The sequence below is a fragment of the Littorina saxatilis genome, linkage group LG1, assembly GCF_037325665.1.
Source record: "Littorina saxatilis isolate snail1 linkage group LG1, US_GU_Lsax_2.0, whole genome shotgun sequence".
Lineage (NCBI taxonomy): Eukaryota > Metazoa > Mollusca > Gastropoda > Littorinimorpha > Littorinidae > Littorina > Littorina saxatilis.
In genome coordinates this window covers 77,563,563-77,586,327 of record NC_090245.1, presented here as the reverse complement: position 1 = coordinate 77,586,327, position 22,765 = coordinate 77,563,563, and the positions used below count along the sequence as shown (strand labels likewise).

Below are 22,765 nucleotides of genomic sequence, written 5' to 3'. Positions count from 1 at the left end.
ACCAGGAAGCTGGAATGTAGAGCTGATTTTTTGTTTTAGAGCCAAAAACGTTTTGTTTTAGAGCCAACGTTTTGTGAAGTAAATAGCTCAAATTAGATCACTTTTCATTCAAAATAAAGAAGTAACAGTGGAAACACTAGCGCACAGGGATTTATATAATAATCACAGTAGTCAGAGTAGCAGCTGTTTATGATGTGAACTGAGTGACTTGCAACACCTGTCCGTGTGTGCATGTGAAATATCATTTCATTGAATCGCACAGTGTGAGAAAATAATAAAAAGGGACGTACAGCAGCAGGAGGTTTCACCTCTCGCTCTGTATTATCTGAAATCAATATAATTGTCACAAATAGCAAGGTCCTGGCACCAGATGCATGCCATGGGCAAAATAATAACAGAAAACCAATGAGAAACAACGACCAGGATTTACTACATTCCTAAAGTGAAGAGTCTTGTAATGCTGTGTTTATTTTAAGTGAAAATCTGTACTGTTTAGAGAGGTAATGTTCCAGTTAAAATTAACTTATTGGATTCAGTCAAGAGGAATTGCAGACAAAATCTTGTTTTCGCTTTCTGTCTTTTCTTCTTTCTTTCTTTTTTTTAGAAAAAAGGTAGAATCTTGAAAATCTAAATAACATTTTTAAAAGCAGATGTAATGTATTAATAACGTTTTCAAGTTGTGCAAGTCTGTTATTACAACAGAAATGCATTCTGCACGTTTTCTTCACGTGTAAATGTCAAGCAAACACCTTCACACGTAGTATTAGAGACAGTTTTGGAAAGAAGAAGGGAGAGAAGAGTAGGATGGTTTGGAAAAGATAGCTGGATTGAGAGAACATCTTTTTTATTTTCTCTCTTTTCCTTCTTCCGATTTTGAGACGGCGGTGATCCTGTTCAAAGTGTAAAGTGTGGGCTCAGAGATGTTTTCTTGACGCAAATTCTTCCCTGGGTAACACTCACAGAAAGACGAGCGTCAGATCAAGTTTAGCACAAGCTTTATAATTCCGATGGCCACAGCGGTGACAGCGGCGGCAGTTCAGTCGCCAGGCACCTTGCAGGCATGGTAGATTAAGGCTTCTTGAAAATCTGTCACTGGCCGTCTCTTTATGCTCTTGCCCGTAAAGCCCGCACAACTCTCTTTTTCCACTCCTGCCTCGAATTTTGTGTGGAATCCCGATTGATTCCTGTGATACACTCCGATTAATTTCCCGAACCAGGCAGATGCTGCTCTAATGTACATCACCAACCTGTTCTTTTTGCCGTTGTATTGATTTGTTGATGAAATAGGACTTGCTTCAGTGTTGCGGACGTTAGTGCCAGGATTGACTTCAATGCACTTTGTTGTTCATCCTCGGAAAGCACTAATGGTAGTGATGGATTGTGTTTGTTTGGTTTTGGTTTTTTTTGGTCGTAAAATAATAGAATGGTTTTGTTTTTTAATGTACTTAGAAGTTTTGATGGAAGTGTGGTCAGTATTGTTGGAAGTCTTCTATTTTAGTGAGACAGTCAATAACATTTGAGAGATTCTGGTGAAGTGTATGATCTCGATTGTCTGTGATTTTATTTGTTTTCATCTACCTTCACTAGTGTCAAGAAAATGCATGTTCATAGGTGTTTTTTTCAGTTTTGTTCTTCTTTGCCTCTGGTTGTGGATGCAGCAGAACACGCACAGTAGTGTTAATGCTAGATAAGTACCAGCCTGCTTACGGAGGGGGTGGGGGGGGGGGGAGGGTGGACGAGACAACATGTGTGCTGTGCTGACAAACGCAGAGTGTCCTGCTGTTCAGCTGTGATAAGTTCAGTGTAATGTCCTTCGCAGGAAATTGGCTTGCGTTATGATCATGACATCTCGTTGTGAAAAAGTGGTGGCGCTGGAGCGTTTCCAAACAACCTTCATCTCAGAGCACAGTGTGAGGTGCGAAATTCATGGGATGTTGCCCGCGGATACATAAAGCAAACAGAACTAAAAACAAATCATGGGTGCAGATTTGGACAAAATCAAACATGCCTCAGATGAGGAGGAAGAGGAGGAGGAGGACAAAAAATCAGAGTCTTGTCCCAGTGAGTCAGAGGACGAAAACAATCAAACCCAGGAAGCAGAAGAGCAAGAAAAACCGATGCGTCTGCGACGGTATCGCATGGGAAGTATATACCAAAAACCAAAGTGGCAAGACAGAGTGGCTCAGCAGGACTCATCAGATTCATCAAACCCTGTGGTTTTGTTCTCTGGTGATGAAAAACAGAAACTGTCTCGGGCATACACTGTAGGAGCGTGTAGATTTGGCCGCAGAGGTGGTGGGGGGTCCCCGCTTCGCATAATTCATGAAGAAAGCCGAAACGGATCAGAGGTTTGTTTGGTTATTTTTTTTCATGGAGTTTTCAAGTGATCATTGTAATTATTTATTAATGATCGTTGTAATTATTTATTAATGCGGAAATGTTGTTGTCTTTTTTTTTCCGTGTATTTTTTTCTTGCATTGTTTGTTTATTTTAGAAAATCAAAATTTGAGGCATTAAATCCAGTAGCTTCAAGACACCTGGAAAATCTGCTTGTGGAATTTCAGCCTTTAACTTAGTCTATTAAAGTCTTTGAAAATCATTTTCCCCTCCCCTTCACACCTTCTCCAACTCCCACTTCCAGAACATTGTTGCCTCTTAAATTATGATGAAGGCATATCAAACCAAAGCACCATTTATATATCTGTACATACCTGGCACAGAGAGTACTGAGGTAGCTCAAATAATTGTCCAGTAATGGCTGCCTATTTGCAGTTGCGTGGTATTGATCCATGATGTACTCATGACAATCACCTTAAATGATTGAATTTGTACCAGTGTGTGTCACTGTGTTCGGTTGGTCCTAATGGCACATACCGACCATTAATTGATATTCACCCCGTGGTAAAGAGCAATAGTTATTGTTAAATTTGGTTGGAGTTCATAAAATTGCTCTTTTTAGCTTAAGTTTCAGCAGCCAGAAGGAGTTTTAGGTCAGTCCGTGGGGGGGGGGGGGGGGGGGGGGGGGGGGGGTAAAGGCAGGAAGCGTTTTGCTGATTTTTCAAGTAAGCTAGAACTCAGCTTTTGGTCAGGTCAGTTGTGGGGGTTACGATTCAGGAGCTTAATTCAAGAGACTATCTCATGACCCATGTAGCTAATATACTATCTTCCATAAGAACTAAAAACAAGTCGTGTAAGGCGATACTATAATATTTAGTTAAGCTGTTGAACTCACAGAATGAAACTGAACACACTGCTTTTTTTTTCAGCAAGACCGTAGCATCGTCAGTCCACCACTCGTGGGAAAGGCAGTAAAATTGACAATCCAGAATAGCGTGGTAGTGGTTGCGCTGAGCAGGAGTATATAGCACGCTTTTCTGTGTCTCTATTCTTTTTAACTTTCTGAGCTTGTTTTTAATCCAAACATATCATATCTATATGTTTTTGGAATCAGGAACCAACAAGGAATAAGATGAAATTGTTTTTAAATCTCATTTGCAGAACTGAAAAATTCGCTGAACTTGCTTGCTGGCCGCTGCGCTGCTACTAATGACTTCGGTCCTCGCTCTCTCTCTCTCTCTCTCTCGAGACTCCCTTATCTGTTACCATTGTTTCATTCCAGATGCTCTCCTTCACTCATCACCTCCCCCCTCCCTCCAACCCTCTTCCATTCCCCGCATTCGTTCCCACAGGACTCTGCTATCACTTCCTCCTGCATTACCTCTACTGACACCTCCTCCCCCCTCCTCCTTTTGCTGCATATCTGTCTCGTTTAAATAGAGTTTATGGTCGCTGACCGCTCCCTCTAAACTCACACTTAAATCGATTTGGGAAATTTAATTTTAATCATAATTTTCATATTTTTATTTTTCAGAGCTTGTTTTTAATCCGAATATTACATATTTATATGTTTTTGGAATCAGAAAATAATGAAGAATAAGATGAAATTGTTTTTGGATCGTTTTATACAAAATTATATTTAATTACAATTTTCAGACTTTTAATGACCAAAGTCATTAATTAATTTTTAAGCCTCCAAGCTGAAATACAATACCAAAGTCTGTTCTTCGTCGAAGATTGCTTGACCAAAATTTCAATCAATTTCACTGAAAAATGAGGATGTGACAGTGCCGCCTCAACTTTTACAAAAAGCCGGATTTGACGTCATCAAAGACATTTATCGAAAAAAAATTTAAAAAACGTCCGGGGATATCATTCCCAGGAACTCTCTTGTAAAATGTCATAAAGATCGGTCCAGTAGTTTACTCTGAATCGCTCTACACACACACACACACACACACACACACACACACACACACACACACACACACACACACACACACACACACACACACACACACACACACCATGACCCTCGTCTCGATTCCCCCTCTATGTTAAAACATTTAGTCAAAATTTGACTAAATGTAAAAAGCAATGAACTCATTTGTCTAAACATGTGCAGGCCTTTTCTGCTGTATGACATTTGAATAGAATTACTCAGGTGTAGTTGAATAGTTTATATGTGGCCATTTCTGCGAAAAGGGACATTCTTGATCTAAGCCTCTGATTGGAGAAACGCGGGGTCAAAGTTAGAGCAAAATGTAAACAAACTTTGCTGTGCTGACTGCACTGATGCCCACTTCAAGTTGAATTTCTAAAATGTTCAATGAATTATCAGCGATACAGGCATGAAAATTCTCCGTATTTTCCGTATTTTCCGTATTTTTGAAAAAAATAAACCGTATTTTGTTTTATTTTCAGTATTTTTCCTTTTTTTATTTTTTATTTTTTTAATTTTTTTTTTTTTTTTTTTTTTTTTTTTTTTTTTTTTTCCTAGTCATTGTTATAGTAAAATAGTTTTGGGGCCATTTTTGAATCCAATTTTAAGGCTCAGATAGCCCCAGATTGCACCAAATTGCACCCTTGAACAAAAAAATTTCCGGGGGGGCATGCCCCCGAACCCCCCTAGAAGTCTTGGCGCTTCGCGCCTGCGAAACTTGGCGCTACGCGCCTGCGAAACTTGGCGCTACGCGCCTTTGAATTTTGTTTTCAGTATATTTTTTTTTTTTCAGTTTTCATGCCTGGCGATAGTACAATGAACAGCAATTTAAAGTAATGGAAAATAGTCTTGGGATCAACATTACAAACTTCTGAAAATGTTTATGTTCATTCCCCCTCAGGAAAAACACATCGAACCGATGACAAGTTGACTGCGATGATGCCGAAAATGGCGACAGAGTGTTTTGTTGTGCTTCGAGAAAAAAATTTTCGTCGCTAGTTTTGGTCAAGCTAAAACAACTTACCTATTTTTTTTTTTAATGTTTGACAGTAAGCTTAATATAAACTTTCATCTGGAAGCACATTCAGCAAAGTGATGTAGCCAAATCATTACACAGCTACATTTCACTAGACGGATCTATACGCATAGTTCAGGTAGATCTGACTTTCACGCGACCGTAGACACTGTACGAAAAAGCAGACGACAAACGCAGTTGCCCGATGAAGAACAGTTACTCCCCATTGTTCTTTGCAGCTGTGAATTCTGATAGTGGAAGGGCAAGTCAGTCTTCTCAATTGAACACGGAATGTTCTGCTGACAGAAGTCACTTTGGGATAAGACAACGATTTTGTTGACGAGGTCAATGCTGTTGATTCAGAATAATTTTGTTGCACTTCGCCCGGACATTTGTGACTCCGAAGTCGAAGCAGATACTTTGATCACGATGGTGTTGTAAACGTTCATGATGACAACGCACACTACTAATCGGTTAAAGAGTTCTCCTAGAGCATAGGCCAGTGTATTGCGAAGCAAGGTCTTCCTCTTCCTGATCGTTTGAATGCCCGGACATCGTAAATGAGAACCTGTTGCTCTTACCGTTTGCTGTCTCCACTTAGATCTATGACAGGCTACAATTTCAGGTAAGTTACCATATAGACTGCAGTGTGTGTGTGTGTTTTGTGTGTGTGTGTGCGCGCGCGCAGCTTGTGTGTGTGTGTGTGTGTGTTGTTGTGTGAGGGTTTCTGTGTGTGTGTGTGTGTGTGTGTGTGAGTGTGTGTGTGTATGTGTGTGTGTGTGTGTGCGCGAGCGTGTGTGTGTGTGAGAGAGAGAGAGAGAGAGAGAGAGAGAGAGAGAGAGAGAGAGAGAGAGAGAGAGAGAGAGAGAGAGAGAGAGAGAGAGAGAGAGAGAGAGAGAGAGAGAGAGAGAGAGAGAGAGAGAGAGAGAGAGAGAGAGAGAGAGAGAGAGAGAGAGGGGGAGGGGTAGATAGAGGAAGAGAGATGATGATTTTGATGATGATGATGATGGTGATTTTGATGATGATGATGATGATGATGATGGTGGTATGTGTGTACGTGTGGTATGTTTTTAAACTCCTCTTTTTTTTTTATTTAACCAATGTTACTCTCTTTCTCTCAGTTTGCTGGCGTGGAACAGCTAACAAGTCCAGCAATTCACCGGACAGTGCAACAACAAAAGACAAAAGTGCCTGGCCACAAAGCAGGTGTTCGACAGAATGGGGCAACAGCAATGTCCAGCCGGTTCCAGTTCCAAGGAAATCAGCATGGTTTACCCTTGGGACTTTGCTCAGTAGGTAAAGACATATTAATACTTTACAATTTGTCACTCACGGTACTTAAAAAAAAAAAGGGGGGGGGTAACAATACAGTTATATTTGTGTTTATGAGCTGTTTTCTCCAACAAAGAAGCACACACACAGACACACACACACACACACACACAGACACACACACCACACACACACACACACGCACACACACACACACTACATTTTCGATAATGTCACCATACCATACCAGCTTAGAAATGGCAAGTGGATAGGTACCCAAAACCAGACTTGAGCTGTGCAAATAGTGGTTAGTAAATAATATGTTGATCAAATCTGTGGTTGCCTTTGTTTCAGAGAAGCAAGTCTTCTACCTTGCGAATGAGGCAGGGGTACAGAGGAGGGTAGCAACTTCAGTCTTCGGCATGGTGCATCAATACTTAGGCATGCAGTTTTGTGTGTGAATGAACAGCACAAATCCTTTTTGAAAATGTCTTGATCGTCGGCCACATCAAGTTCGACCCTGATTGGCATTTCAGTTTGTTGAAGTAAAGGGAGACGTTCGATAGCAGAGTGCACGGATGACATTTTTAATTCAGTGAAGTGATGGACAGACTGACAGACCCACGTGTGCAAGGACACACAGCACCATGTTACTTTCTACAACTGGAAGCTGTATTTACCAAGGAAACTGAACAATTAATCCTTGTTATGAAATTTAGAAGTACCACAACTTCAAATCGACAAGTGTGTGTGTATTGTTTTCAGCAGACAGCCTCAAATAGTTTGTGTTTGTATGTGCGTGGGTGAAGAAAGAATAGAACATGGAGGGGGGAGAGGTAGTATGAAAGAAGAAGAAATATTCGAGAAAATAAATCATATGGCTGATTGTTTTTTCTTCTGCATGGGAGGAGAGAATGATAGAAAAAGACGAAAAAGTAAAAATTAGGGTAACGTTACAAAAAGGGCAATAACTCTGGAATGAAACATTATTTTGACCTAAAACCATACAAGTAATAACGGCAGATGATTGAACTTACTATTTCCCGGCAAAAGTTTGTTTTTAAAAGTTTGGCCATGTCACGTTTCAATATATCACTTAAGGTGATTATGAACCGGTTAATTACTACTAATTAACTAACCACACCACGATCCACTCTCGCAGGCATACAATTAAATAGAGTCAACAAAAGTATAAGTTTCAGACGCCTGTTTATGTATAAACTCTCCACCTCCCTCGAGCCTTCACTCAAAATATGTTCCTTTTACGTTCTCAACACGTAAAAAACCAGTGTTCACTGACAAAATGCCAGTAGTATGTAGAAAATTATAGGAACACGCTGAACCCGTGTAAATATAGTAAAATGCGAATGTTCTGTTCGAAAAGCTCTAGTTCGTGCAGGTGTCACACACCCCACGTTGTCACTACTCCAATGAAATCATAGATACGAAAAGACAACGGTGGTCAACGGGGTGCGTACGACATGGTGCACTTAGCTTTATCTCTGCTGCTGCTGCTTAGCCGGTATGCTGGTTAGCCGGTTCGCTGGTTAGCGTGTCCGCTGGTTAGCTGGTTAGCCGGTCCGCTGGTTAGCCGGTCTCCTGGTTAGCCGGTCTCCTGGTTAGCGTAGCTTCAACAGGTCCCGCCAAAGTCAGCCGTGCAGACGTTACAGGAACACGTAACGAAGCGAAGCGAACGAACGAAGGCTGCAAACAGAAAGCATCGGTGCACTAAACATGTCAGCTACCCCTCACCCACCACCTTAAAACATGTCATCTTTAAATATCTCATCGAGCACGTGGGCCTGCACAAAACGGACTTTTTACAACAACAAAACAGCCATTTTCCGTCCTTCTCTCCCTATCTGCAAAAACCATATACAGATTAGTATTTTAGCGTCACAGAGAGTAAATTATGCGCTAACCTGGAAAGAACAACAGAGAGTATTTCATTCCACAACACAGACTCATCAACAGCGTTAAATAATGATTTATTACCTCAAAAAGCCTATGATTGTAACTCTCTCAAGGAAGCAAAGTCCGCCTCCTCCCTGGAACAGCCTCTGTTCGTCAACAGTGACCAAAAACGTCCAGAACCCCTTGTCGAATCCTTATGCGAAAGCCATCGCCGACGAAGGAAAGTTGACGACTTGTCCTCAGCAAAATACGTGGCAGAGAAAAGGAATAACTTGTGGAAGTTCCCCTCAGGACAAAGAACAAATGTTTATTTTGAATGTTTTATGTATGTTATTATTACGGACACAAACGCTCAGCAATGTAATTTCTCTTTTAGAGATTAATAAAGTTATTGTATTGTATTGTATTGTATTGTATTGTATAGAGTGCCGAATATAATACTCGGTGAAAAACCATCATACTCTAGAAACTGTGTATTAGAACCTTCCCCTTCTGCCGCTGGGTGTCAAGTGTGTCGTCCTTTGAGTCTCTGACAGACCACCTAGCCAAATACACGTGACTGACCTTGTCACCAAACCAGTCCAGCTATACACAATTCTGCCTCCCAAGCAGAAAAAAGACACGAGAAACTCAATCCGCGAAAATCCCGTGCGCGCTGTCAGCGAAAAACCGTCAGCCCTGTGACAGCAGAAACCCCCGCACTGTGAAACTCGTGCGCTACGAAACATCCGTGCTCATTGAGCACTGTCAGCAAACTCTGCTGTAGCCCAATATCACGCACAGGCGCTTTCTATCATACATTGACCCAGAACAGGCACTCCACTGAGTGACGCTTTCTTGGTCTCTGTCACCCGATCGTGACAGGCCATTTTAAGTCATTTTGGGGGTATCTCCAAAAAAGGGTCATAACTCCGTGAAAAATAAATTTGAAGGTCTGAAATTCTCACATCACGTTCTAAATATAACAGTCTGTCAAATAAAATCCAAAACTCAAAATCGATAAATTTGTCAAGAATGTCCCTTTTCGCAGAAATGGCCACATATGAGAAACACATTTGGTGCAATTATTTGTTGTCAGGTTTATTATGTGAATGGCCATTAAGTTTATACAATTTTCATCAGTGATATCCTAGCTGTCGCACTAGTGTGACATTTTGATTGTCACCTGTGATGTAATCTGCCAGACAAGATTGTATGATGCTGACACAAACACAATTATTCTGTGAATGATTAATATGTACACCTCATTACAACATTATAGCTGGTACCATTGTTAATTACAGTTCAGCTGTGTGGAATTAATTGCTATGCCATATGGTACGTGTATGATTTCATTGTGTGAATTACCGTTACATGTAATTTTTGCATCATTGATTCAGAGGTTTTATTGTACCTCAAACTTTCATGCTTAATTCATGCGAATTCAAAATTGCATTCTTTTAGGAGGACATGTTTAATCAAGTAATGGCAATTAGATTTGTTATACTGAGCTTCTATGGTCTAAGCGTAATGTCTTGCCAGACAAAATATCACAAAGAGTAGTAAGTATAGAAACACTGGTGTATCGTCCACATTATAAAAAAATTTAAAAAAATGTACATGTACATGAAAATGGTTTGAAAATGTGTAAATGGGAAAATTATTTTGGAAAGCATAAATTGATCCATGTTCTTGGACTACGAGATGGTCATGTACGTATAATCCGGGGATTGAGAACACAGAACTGCTTCTTTGCTCTATTGGATAAAATCATATACAGACAGGGTTCGTACAGGTCATGGAAAACCTGGAAAGTCATGGAATTTGATTTTTAATTTTCCAGGCCTGGAAAGTCATGGAATTTCAATTCAAGTCATGGAAAGTCATGGAATTTAACAAAAATAAGAAAGAAAAAAAATTAACCATTAGCACGCCAGCGGCGATTTTCGTTGCCCAGCCATTCCCCGATTTGCGTCGCCAGCACAAGGCTTGTTCGTATGACCAACTTCTCGTTCGTATTTGCATACGAGAATAACGGTATTTTTAACGGCACTTGAGCCAAAGCGAGGCTCACTTCCTTCCGTTATCTCGTCGTGTCGTCTGCGCTGCATTTGAGTCGGTTTCGTCGAAGTTTTCTGCTTTTGTTTTTGCATCGATAAAGTACTTTAGCGCTTCGACAAGCAAGATGGAGGATGATGAGTTTGAAACTTTCTGTGGAGTTGTTTCTTGACAACAAAAAGTATGTGGAATTGGAACGAATTACCGAGGAAGATCTTCGCAATGAACTGTGTATCGCGGTGAAAAAAATGACAGTTCGTCAAGTCACAGTGACGGTTACAAAACGGAATTTACGAAACTGCAGATGGATACAAACAGTGACTGGTCCAGTTTAGTGAAATGACAGGACCAGCAAACATTACCCCCCGCGGGTTAGGGGGAGTCCCATATTGGTTGGGACGAGAAAGAATTTACCCGATGCTAACCAGCATGTCGTAAGAGGCGACTAACAGGTTCTGTTTCTCATTTTACCCTTGTTAAGTGTTTCTTGTATAGAATATAGTCAATGTTTGTAAAGATTTTAGTCAAGCAGTATGTAAGAAATGTTACGTCCTTTGTACTGGAAACTTGCATTCTCCCAGTAAGGTCATATATTGTACTACGTTGCAAGCCCCTGGAGCAATTTTTTTGATTAGTGCTTTTGTGAACAAGAAACAATTGACAAGTGGCTCTATCCCATCTCCCCCCTTTCCCCTATCCCATCTCCCCCCTTCCCCCGTCGCGATATAACCTTGAATGGTTGAAAACGACGTTAAACACCAAATAAAGAAAGAAAGAACCAGCAAACATTACCGATAATCTGACTGCGTAGCAAATGCTTGACTTGCTTGTCGAAGAGACACTGCGTAGAAACTGACTCAAATTCAGTGCAAAGCAAGCCGCCAGTGTCAAAACTGGCAGTGACAAGACGTAAAAAGTTTGCGTGTTCGGAAATGGCGACCTGTGGATCTAGTCATGGAAAATGTTATTGAGGCTCATGGAAAGTCATGGAAAAGTCATGGAATTTTGTTTCTAAAAACCAGTGGGGACCCTGTACAGAGTATTTCTGCATGTCTTTTTATGTTTTATTAGCTCATGACATCATGCTTGTTGCTTTTGATCATCAAGGCTTCTAATTATAATAAACACATAGATTCATTTTTATGATTTGCATAGTTTGGGATGCTTTCTTGCCGCTACCGAGGAGGACGTGTTATTATTGTTCCTGGTTAATGTGTCCATATATATGAATATGTGCATGTGCAGATTTGTTCCAGATGAGGATTTGAAGTTGCAATCTGGTGAACTATGCCACAGCGTTATCTGCTATGTTTGATTTTACCCCAAAGACACGTCTTTGTGGATACGTTATTTGCAGAGTTTTCAACAGCTCATTCTGCGGCGACTTGCTCTATGGAAGATGGCGAGTCATCTTAGTCTTAATATCTGATTTCACACAAATCTTTCACCACTGTTTTACTGTTGGTTGTTTCAGACCGGGTCGTTGATGGGCCATGGCGAAGACCATGATTATTCAGATGGCTATGGGCACTACAAAGCCTGGTCTCATGCAAATGGAGGGTGAGATAAGTGTGTGTGTGTGTGTGTGCGTGCTGGCGTGTGTGTGGGTGTGTGTGTGTGACAGTTTATTTAGTCAGTGTTAGTTGATACAGCTACAGTGATTTTAGAGTTTACTTTCAGTGTTTAATTAATTATTGGTCAAAAGGGTTCATAGTAATATTCTCAGTATTTTTATGCAGGTTTTTTTTTCTCAGACAGAATTAGATCTAAACCAAAAACAGTTTAAAAGAATTGCACATGATTTGAAACCAAATCAACTTGTAATAAGTACATTGAAGCTGCTTATAAGTAAAACAAGAGAGATTTTTTCGAAGCTAAATTAAGCAATAACAAAGGTCACTTCACACAAGACAGAAGCACATGCATGTGTCACAAAATAACACCATTTTTTTCCAGGCCTCCAGAGCACAACCCCTTCTACACCAGCATTGACAGTATGCCGGAGATTAAACCCCGGAGAAAGAGTATACCCCTCGTCAGTGACCTAGTGAGTAGACTCCATGCATTTCTCTTTTTAAAAGCTATCAAGTTCATGATGTACTGTCATATTCTGCAGCTCAGTAGGTGACATACCATGCAGTTATATGTGGAATGTTGCTTGCTGCAAGGCCGTTACAAATGCCGTGTTCGAGGCCAACAACCATGCAAATTCTGATGTTAGCTTTGTCGTCTTTTAAAATGTTGTGCCCTTGGGATGTCACTGTAAAATTACCACCAGCACTGTTGTAAAGATTTGGGGGCGGATGTGGGTAGGTTGAGGGGAAAAGTGTATTAACGGATTTGATGATATTTCAGTAATGGTTTGCTTTGATGTGAACTTTGAAAGGTTTGAAAGGATGAAAAAGTAGGAAGTAGAATTTGCATTTCATGTTTACACCAATTGAAATATCAAGGCAGGCCGGTGGCTGTTCCAGAACAGCATCTGTCCCCCTTACTAGCTTTTTTTTTAAATCTAGAAATTTGAATATTTATTGATGTTTAAAGCATGCTGTTTGAATTAGTGTCAAACGTAACAGTATAGCCCCCAACCTATGAAAAGAAAAAGTTTAAAAAAATTAAATAAACTCAAACCACTCCTGATTGAACAAAAACGTTACTCATTGCACTCTTTATTCTCCCAATTTACCAGTCGACCTTATGCAGTTTAATTTATATTTGCAGATCTCATTTTCCTTCTTCACAAAAACTTCTTTTTGTTATCTTCGTCAATAGTTTTCCTGTCATTGATTCTATATATGTCATATAGATAAGGACTTATTGACATATTTCTCCTTTTCTCTTCTCAAATGAAAACAGGTTATGAAGGTATAAACTATGATAATTCACCTTTGTCTTGTTGCATTTTTAATGTTTACATGGTACATGTATACTTTTCCCCCCTACATTTTCAAATTCTTGTAATATTTTACCTCTGTCTTGTGGCAGTTTTAGTGTGTTTATAATATGCATTTTTGTAGTTCTTTTTAGAGTGTCTGTGTGTTCAGTGTGTGTGATTGTTTTGATTTGGTCCTGTTAATTACACAAAATATTGCAGCTCTAGTTTTCGAGTGTGGCTGAAAAGCTTGCAGTTTATTTTAGATAAAAGCAACACAGAGGCAGTGGTGGAAAGTCAGTGATGTTTGACAAATTAGGATCAGTTTTTGTGGCCTTTGCAATAGAATTTGTCACAAAAAACAACTGCAACAGAAGACCAGCCCTGTTGATACTCACTTTCAGTAGAAAGAGAAAAAAAAATTCATGGGGTTTTGAAGATGTCTGCTGACATTGTTGAATGATGCAACTTTCATGGGTTTTTTAAGATGTCTGCTGACATTTGCTGAATGATATTTGATAAAAAATATATCATGTATTGCTTAAAATAAGTAGAAAAAGGGATTGAGCTAGAGAAACCTTCATGTGTTTATTTCAAATCAGCTTTATTATCCCATGATTTTATTCTTTTAATGTAGTGTAATTGATTATTTTGAACAAACTTTTTACGCTAAATAACTCACAGTAGCTTTTCAGCCATACCTGCTCACCCGCACGTCCGTTAACAACTTTATTGATTCTTTTCGATGAATAGCTTTTCATCACAGTCTGTTGTGAACTATTTTCAATAGTGCAGGAAAAAAAGACTTTTGACTTTGTTCAAATTTGTGTAATCTTGTACGTAAGTCTGTGTTCACCCATTGCATGAACAATGTTGACAGCACAAAACTTAGACTGTTTAAAGATGTTAACCACTTCACCTCAGTGTTATAACAGTGAAACAATTTCACCATTTTCATTGATATCCTTAGAGCTTTGAAATAGTTTCCTTTTGTATTGATTTTCTGGCCCCGTCTCAAAGTCAAAGGCACAGGAATTCAATACCAAAGTCTCGGTATCATCACAAAATTGGTAGGTAAATAAGTTTTATGTAGTGGACTGAAATTTCACATGAATTTTTGTATTTTAGATTGGGTCGTTTTATCTGTCAATGCACTTCTTTGAACACATATCCCAGAATTTTCTGAAAATACTGACATCAAAATGTTAAATATCCACAGGAGAAATTTGATGGAGAGACTTCTTAATGCAGCAAACCATGGTTATACTTGCTGTAAATTATGATGTACTCAGTGGCTTAAAGCTGCAGCCAGACATAATTATCTGTAGATTAAGTGCCCCGAAGTCAAGACAGGTGGAGCACTGTACAGTGGAACCCCCTTTTAAGATTTCCCATCTTTTTTTTTAAGACCTTTATTTTTCAGGTATGCTGTTTATAAATTTACCTCCATTTCAAGACTCCCTCTTTTTAAGACGTGATTTTCTCACATTCTTTTAGGGCTTAAAAGGAAAGGGAGGTTCCACTATTATTAAACTTGTGAACTTAACCTAAAGTTGGATATTTCGCAAGGTTAAAATGTGCCTTTCTAAAGGAGAGAAAAGGGATTTGGGGACATCTGATCATTAAAAACCCTTGCCCTTTTCTTTGTTATAATAAAGCTTCATCATTCGTCTCTCACTTTTGAAATCACTTTTCGTTTATTCAGGTCTAATGTGCCGGGCAATAGTCTGTGACTTTTAACATTTTCCACATAATGATACTAACTTCTTGTCTTTTTTTTGGGTCTTTTTTTGTCATTTTTTTTTGTCAGCTGTTTCAGTTTACATAGCTTAGTGACGTCTTTTGTAGATTTGGTTTACAAAATGTACTTATGTTACATCTCAGAATGTTGCCCTAGTATTGTTTTTTTTAATCCACATGTTTCTCTTCTTTTTCTTTTTTTTTTAATCAAAAGTATGTCAAAACAAGCTCTACTTGTTTTATGTTACAAAGTTTTGTTTTTCTCTTTTTCTTAATTAAGGAGAGGTCAGATTTTTCATCTGGATGATCAACTATAAGTGTTTGTTTTTATCATATAAAAACAGATAGCATTTTCACTTTTTCACTTTTTCTTTTTCTCATGTCAGTTTACTTGTTGTCTGAATTAGACACCAACTTGTTCCATTGTTGTGATTTGATAAGTAGAATTTGTCTTTGTATCTCATGCAATGCCCTCTATGGTCCTTCATTTCTATCTCTTTGGTTGGAAAGTTTGAAATCGGTTGATATGTTGGACCAGCTCAGTATATGACAGTTCATTTAAATCAGAACTGCATTTTTATCTTGCACTCCTTGGTATTATGTTTCTGGGGGGGGGGGGGGGTGCTTTTGGTAATTTATTCCTGTGCCTGTGTTTTTCAGCAATTCTTTTATTTCTCTAACATCATGTTTAGCATAGTAGCACACGTCTCAATATTAGAGGAATAAAAACAATTAACAACATGATAGAAGGACTGTGCCTTAAATAACATACAATGCAAAAGCATTCGCAAGTGCCTTGACCTATGTGAGAAGGAACAACAACAAACAACAAGCAGATATTGTCTCACAGAGGAAACTTAGCTTTGTTCTTCATTGCTTCATGTTGTTTGCTTCCTCAAAAGATGACAGGAGAACAAAATGTTCCCTGGTTAGTTTTGCTCCCCTGCAGATGTTGATACAAACCCAAGGAGATTATTATTTATACAATATTGTCTTGCAATATCAACCTGAGAAATTCTAGCTGAGTGTTGGTTTATTCACTGCAGTCTGATTAGGAAGAAAACAGTTTTTTCTTGATGCTTGTATAACATATATTCATGACAATTTTAAACAGAAACTAGGAAGTAAATGCAAAGACAAATCTGTCAAAGGTTGCATACTCAGGTTATTTTGAAGAAAAAAACAAATCTAGGAAGTAAGAAAATAGATGGTGATATTATTTTCAACATCGAGTTCTGATTGTACAGTGTAATACACTTTAGATTTTGCAGAAAATATTCTTTCAATAGGGCAGACAAAATTAACATGCACCTAATTGAAAAGGAGATTTTCCTCCTTCAAAAAGTATTGAAATCATTTTATGTTTACCACATTCTGTTCAGTAAGATTATACATGTACATGTACATTTTTTTTGTGCAAGAATACCTGACAAACACCGAGAGGTGAATTACTATCGTTCCATATTTAGGATGAACAGTATAACACCTGATTGTTCTCCCCAGGAGGTATTGTTGTTTATCAGTTGTGGATTGGTCGCAGTCTGTGGATCAAAGATCATGTCAATGTCCTGCACAAATATTTACCTTCCTTGTTGTTTCAAACTTCATCAGCATAGAGCTATATCAAGTCAACAGTTGCAATGAACATTTCTGACAGCTGATATTGAGAAAGAAAAAAAGCGGTAGTTTTCAAATCTTTGAGGAGGTGCTATCCTCTTTGTAAACTTTTGACATAACGTCGTCATTTAGAAGCAGAGTTGTTTAAACAAATATTAATACATGTATAAGATAAAAGATACCGATGTGTTAGTGTAGCCCCACTTCAGTGTGGTACGTTCTGTCTTCAGAAACAATGCATCTGTACACCAGCTACTGGTAACTCATTCATTCTTTCTATCTTTTTTTCTTTCTTTCTTTCTTTTCATTTTTCTTATCAGAGTAAGTTGATTTGACATTGTGTTCTTGAAGCCGAAAGCTACCCAAAACAACAAACAAAACATTCAACAACAAAACTAATTTTTTCTCTCACTTGGTTACATATCCTGCTGTGTAAGCCGGGGAAGTGTGAATTTTATACTGTGTGTTTTTCTTCCTGCAGAGTATGGCCGCCAAGAGGAATGCGGGTGTTCCCTCTGCTATGGTGGCCAGACAGTCGCTGAACGATGAAGAACTGGTAATGATGGTGTGTTGAGGAAATCTTTCTCAAGTTTATGTAGATTAGAATAGTTTAGAAACTTTTGATCCTACATTTTACCCCCTCTCTTTCTCTTTCAACAGAAAATGTGTATAATGATTATGAGATACTCAGACTCCCTCTTTTTAAAGACCTCGTGTTTGCTGATTTTCTGTTCTGAAAGGCTATATTTGTGTGTGTGTGTGTGTGTTGTGGATGTGTGTAAGAGACACAGAGAGAGAGAGAGTGTGTGTGTGTGTGTGTGTGCGCGTGTGCTGCGCTTTGTTTTATTTCATTTTATTTTATTTCGTTTCAAGATCTCTTTTCCATGGGCTCTTAAAGCTCTCAGTAGACATGACTAGACAGACCATACCCAATCTGCTTAACCCACACAATCTCTAAAGAACTTCTCTCTTCTTCTCTGCCCCCGGACACAGAAAATGCATGTGTACAAGAAGACACTGCAGGCCCTCATCTACCCAATCTCCAGCACAACGCCACACAACTTTGTGGTGTGGTCAGCAAGCTCGCCAACCTACTGCTTCGAGTGTGAGGGTTTGCTGTGGGGGCTGGCCAGGCAAGGCGTGCGATGTACAGAGTGTGGGGTCAAGTGCCACGAAAAGTGCAAGGACTTGCTCAATGCTGACTGCTTACAGAGTAAGTCATAACAAAATAAAAACACTTTATTTTCCATTAAAAATGAATACGTGAAAATGGAAACATTTTCTTCAGCGCATCTTATCTGCTGAAAGAGTAAGTTGTTACATGGCATTACTATTTTACAGGGGCAGCCTAAATGCACATGACCTGACTCCTGACAGAGTAAGTTGTTACGTGACATTACACAGTAATGCCACGTAACAACTTACCGTATTTGACGGATTACAAGACGCACCGTTTTATAAGCCGCACCCCCGACTTTTAAAAAAAAAATTTGGGACGAGCCACGTATAGGCCGCGTCACTATATTAGCCGCCATTGAAAAAAATATAATCAGATCATGTCAAAGTACGGTATTTGGCGAAATTGGCTCCGAGAATAAACAAGTGAAACAAAGAAGAAAAGTGAAAAAGTTTGAAGAAAAATATCACACACACACAATTTGTAACCAACACACACATGTAGTCCCGCCCGGAATAAGCTTTTTTGGGATGATTTATGACTTTTGCGCACATTTCGAGCAGACGAAAACACAACATGGCGGCTCTCGCTTCTCCAACTATCGCGAGACACAAAAAAACGAAATCTCGCGCGCGCGCGAGATCCTGATACATCCGGTGTTTCTTTGTACGCTATCTTGTCACAACGACTTGTTGTCAAACGAAGATTCGCGAAAGAAAGAGAAAAGTGCTGAGTCTTGAGTAGAGAGCTAATAAAGTACCGGTAATAGCTAATCGAGCGAAATGAAAATCCGCGGCGACTTCCATTAAGGTGAATGCTATTCAAGTTTAGGTAACGTTTTAGCCGCATCTTTTTATAAGCCGCAATGCGATTTTTTTTTTTTTATAAAGTCGCAGCTTGTAGTCCGTCAAATACGGTACTCTGTCACAGGGTGCCCAAATGCACATGACATGACTTTTGACAGAGTAAGTTGTTACATGGCATTACTGTGTAACAGGGTGCCCAAATGCACATGACATGACTCCTGAAAGAGTATTATAGTTGTGTTGCTCTGTCAGTGGTCATTGACTCATAAGTTTTTTTATCTGACGCATTGTTCTGACCATTACCGGTCAACTGTCTGATAGTTTTGGCATGCAGGAGCTCTTCTGACTGAACATTTGTTTTTATAGCCAGAACATTGTGACTGTTAAGTAGGGTATGTTATTTTGTTGGAGCGCTCTCTGCTTTCATTTTGAAAGCTACTGGGGCAGTTTCACATTTTTAGTTGTCGCCATCCTCTACCCCTACCGTATGTTTTCTGTAAGAAATTAAAGGTTTGTATACAGTCATTTTCCTCGTTTTAAAACTTTTCAGGGCGTTTGAATGAAAAGAAGTTTTTACGTCGAAGTGGGTATAATTCTGTATCATATACTAAATCTGGTTTGGTATTAGCAAGGTCGCTGTTGCAGGAAGAATCTGAATGTTTCTTTCCTCTTCTTTCCATTTCTAATAACCCGTTCTCTTCACTAAAAGTTTTACTGTAAGAAACTTTGTGTGGTCTGTCTCTGTAAATCATTAGGAAATTAAGCAGTTGATGGGGGCCCGGTAGCTCAGTTGGTAGAGCACTGGACTTGTGATCGGAAGGTCGCAGGATCGAATTCGGGCCGGGACGGACACGGGTCAACTTTATGTGCAGACCCAGAGACGGAAGCCATGTCCCACCCCCGTGTCATCACAATGGCACGTAAAAGACCTTGGTCATTCTGCCATAAGTGCAGGTGGCTGAATACACCTAAACACGCAGACACCTGGGTAGCGCGACTCCGTTGCTGCTAGCTTTCCACTGGGAGGAAGCGACCCGAATTTCCCAGCGATGGGACAATAAAGTAATGAAAATGAAAATGAAAATGAAATGATGAATAGACTTCTAACTATGAATAATTCAATACCACCAGTCCTCAAGTGGATTACAGGTCTGCCACATATCAATTCCTGTTGCTAAGCTCATTGAAAACTTTCTGTACTGACGTTCAAACTTCTGAATGCCATAACCATAAATTCTGTCTTTTGTGTGGGAATGTATCCTAAATAGTATAGCCCTGTCGTCTTCTAATTCTTCTTCTTCTTCTTCTTCTTCTTCTTCTTCTTCTTCTTCTTCTTCTTCTTCTTCTTCTTCTTCTTCTTCCTCTTTCGTGGTCTGCAACTCCCATGTGCACTCTGTTTTTTCACTCACCAGCGACACAGGTTTGGTTGACTTTCGTCAAATCTCGAGGGCCGCAGGTCACAGTGGGGTCATTTTGGGGTTCAACATGGAAAAATCTTTCTTTTTTTTAAAAATTTTTGAAGCTAGAGCTTTCAAATTTCACATACTCTCTTGGTTTGAAGACCTTCAGACATGACCCAAGTCTGAGTGACCATCATCAAATTTCAAGGTCACAGTCGGATAAAGTTTTTGAAGCTAGATCTTTGAAAATGCACATGCTTCCAGGGTTTGATGATCTGTAGACATGACCCAATTCTGGTTGATCTCATTCAAATTTCAAGGTCATAAGGGAGTCAAGTTCAGGTCAATAAGTAGAAATGTATCCTTTTCTTAAATGTTTGTGGAGCTAGAGCGCAAGATAATTCTCGAGTCATAAAAAAATTGATACAAAAGATAAAGGTAGTCGCATGTGCATTTGCTTTTCTTGTTCTGTGTTGAGTTCAGCCCACTTTACAGAACAAAAACGTTTGCATTCCATATACATATCAAAGTTAAAATAGGTTTATAAAACACTTCTTATTTTCCATTTAAGACTTTAAGTCTTGTTTGAAATCAAGATTTTTCTGAGAAAGTGGGGAGTGACAAGACGAGAAGAATTGAATTGTGTGTCAGCAATTCCTGCTGACTTTTAGTTCACAAAATATACAGCAGGCTACGGCAAAGTGTTTTTTGTTTTTTTTTGTCAGTATATGTGTTTGGAACAGAGGTAAGTTTTTTTGTTTATTTTTGTTGTGGCTCCAAATCAGTAATTTTGCCTGGGATCATTCTTGATGGGGAAGGAAAAGGGTATTACGAAACAACAAACAGTGCTGCAAATTTAAATTGTTTGTAATAAGGTTTTAATATGTTCTGCATTGTGATGGGGGTTCACTTCTCTCTACCTCTATGTGTGTGTGTGTGTGTGTGTGTATGTGTGTGTGTGTGTGTGTGTGTGTGTGTGTGTGTGTGTGAACCAGTGTGTGTGGGTGCACGCATAATTATATATGCATGTGTGCAAGACACAGACACAGCTAATTGCTTACCCCACACCAGAAACTTCAGAGGCAGAGAGCATTGTGATCATCGTTTTGACAAAGTGGTGTTTGTTCTGTTGACAGGGGCAGCAGAGAAAAGCTCAAAACATGGTGCTGACGACAAAGCACACAACATCATCATGGCCATGAGAGAACGCATGAAGATTCGAGAGAAAAACAAACCAGAAATATTTGAGCTCATCAGGTAATTGCTTTTTCTTTCACGGATGGGTACATTGGGGATAGGTGGGTGGGGCTTTCATCCCATTGTTTGCATCACAAGCTCAGATTTCCATTTCCTGACCGGGACTACTCTGTTTTTAATTTGTAACGAATGAAGGAATATACTGTTGAGCCGATGGCTCTCTCTCTCTCTCTCTCTCTCTCTCTCTCTCTCTCTCTCTCTCTCTCTCTCTCTCTCTCTCTCTCTCTCTCTCTCTCTCTCTCTCTCTCTCTCTCTCTCTGTAGGGACTAGCTGTAGGGACTAGCTGTAAGAAAGGACCATATGGACCTAATGCTATCATCCCTCGGTAATAAAGTTTTTGAGTTCTCTCTCTCTCTCTCTCTCTCTCTCTCTCTCTCTCTCTCTCTCTCTCTCTCTCTCTCTCTCTCTCTCTCTCTCTCTCTCTCTCTCTCTCTCTCTCTTTCTCTATCACATGCATGCATGCATGCATACACACTCACACACACCAAGGTTTTGGCATTTTTTGAAAGGGGGGTGGAGGGCGGATTTGTGGCATATGTCTGATTGACTCAAAGAAGCTTTTTTCTTATTCAGCTTATTCTCTATTATGTCACTGTTCAAGGTTTGCCAATTCATGTAGCTAATAATACTGCAAGCATCACCATATTAAAGAAATTGTTGAGTCCATCAGTCCATTCCATTATGCTTCTTCTTCTCGTTCACTCCCTTCAGACATGCCATTAGGCTATTCTGTCAGTAGACTCTCCTTCACCTCGTACCCTTTTGCTTTACAAAATTCTGCTCCATTTATCTTGAAACAGATTTCAGAACACAGTGATAAAAACCTCAATGCTAATTGCACTGGAGGAGACTGCTGTTGCATCTGTAAGTAATTGGTGCGACACACTGTCGGTGTTGCTAGCCTTGAATACTGAAGAAATGAATGCTCATGTGTTGAGGTGCACCCACTGTTTTCAGACAAGTGTTCAGTGTGGACAAGAAATGCCACTCGGGCCACATGAAAGCGGTCAAGCAGAGCGTTCTGGATGGAACGTCGAAGTGGTCAGCAAAAATAGCTATAACTGGTGAGATGGACGTCACAAGAGCCACGTTAACAGGCTCCTGCACGGCTTTCACCAACTGTGTCCTGCCCGCCTGCTTGTGTTGTCTGTGGCAGCATTGTTGTCCTATTGTGTCGCTGTTGTGGTTGTCATTGTTGAAGTTTGATGAGCTTCTTTCACTGCATGCTGGTAGACATGTATAGATGCATGCAGGCTTATCAGGTTTAGAAAGGCTGGTGATAATAGCAGTACTGTTGCCGAGTATAACCGGACAATATGCTCCTTGAACCTGTCTTGTTAGTTTCTGCATTTCAGCAGAATTAGTTACGGAATTGCAGC

At 39.6% G+C, this 22,765-nt stretch overlaps 1 protein-coding gene across 1 annotated transcript in view; it reads left to right on the top strand.

Annotated features, from left to right (window-relative positions):
• The window catches only part of LOC138980246 (protein unc-13 homolog B-like), a 155,747-nt gene that overhangs the window by 77,517 nt on the left and 55,465 nt on the right, over positions 1-22,765 (top strand). The window contains exons 12-16 of the mRNA XM_070353096.1: positions 11,992-12,077; positions 12,474-12,564; positions 17,228-17,311; positions 17,740-17,959; positions 21,266-21,386. Of these exons, the coding sequence (XP_070209197.1) occupies positions 11,992-12,077; positions 12,474-12,564; positions 17,228-17,311; positions 17,740-17,959; positions 21,266-21,386 (602 nt within the window). The remainder of the gene's footprint in view (positions 1-11,991; positions 12,078-12,473; positions 12,565-17,227; positions 17,312-17,739; positions 17,960-21,265; positions 21,387-22,765) is intronic.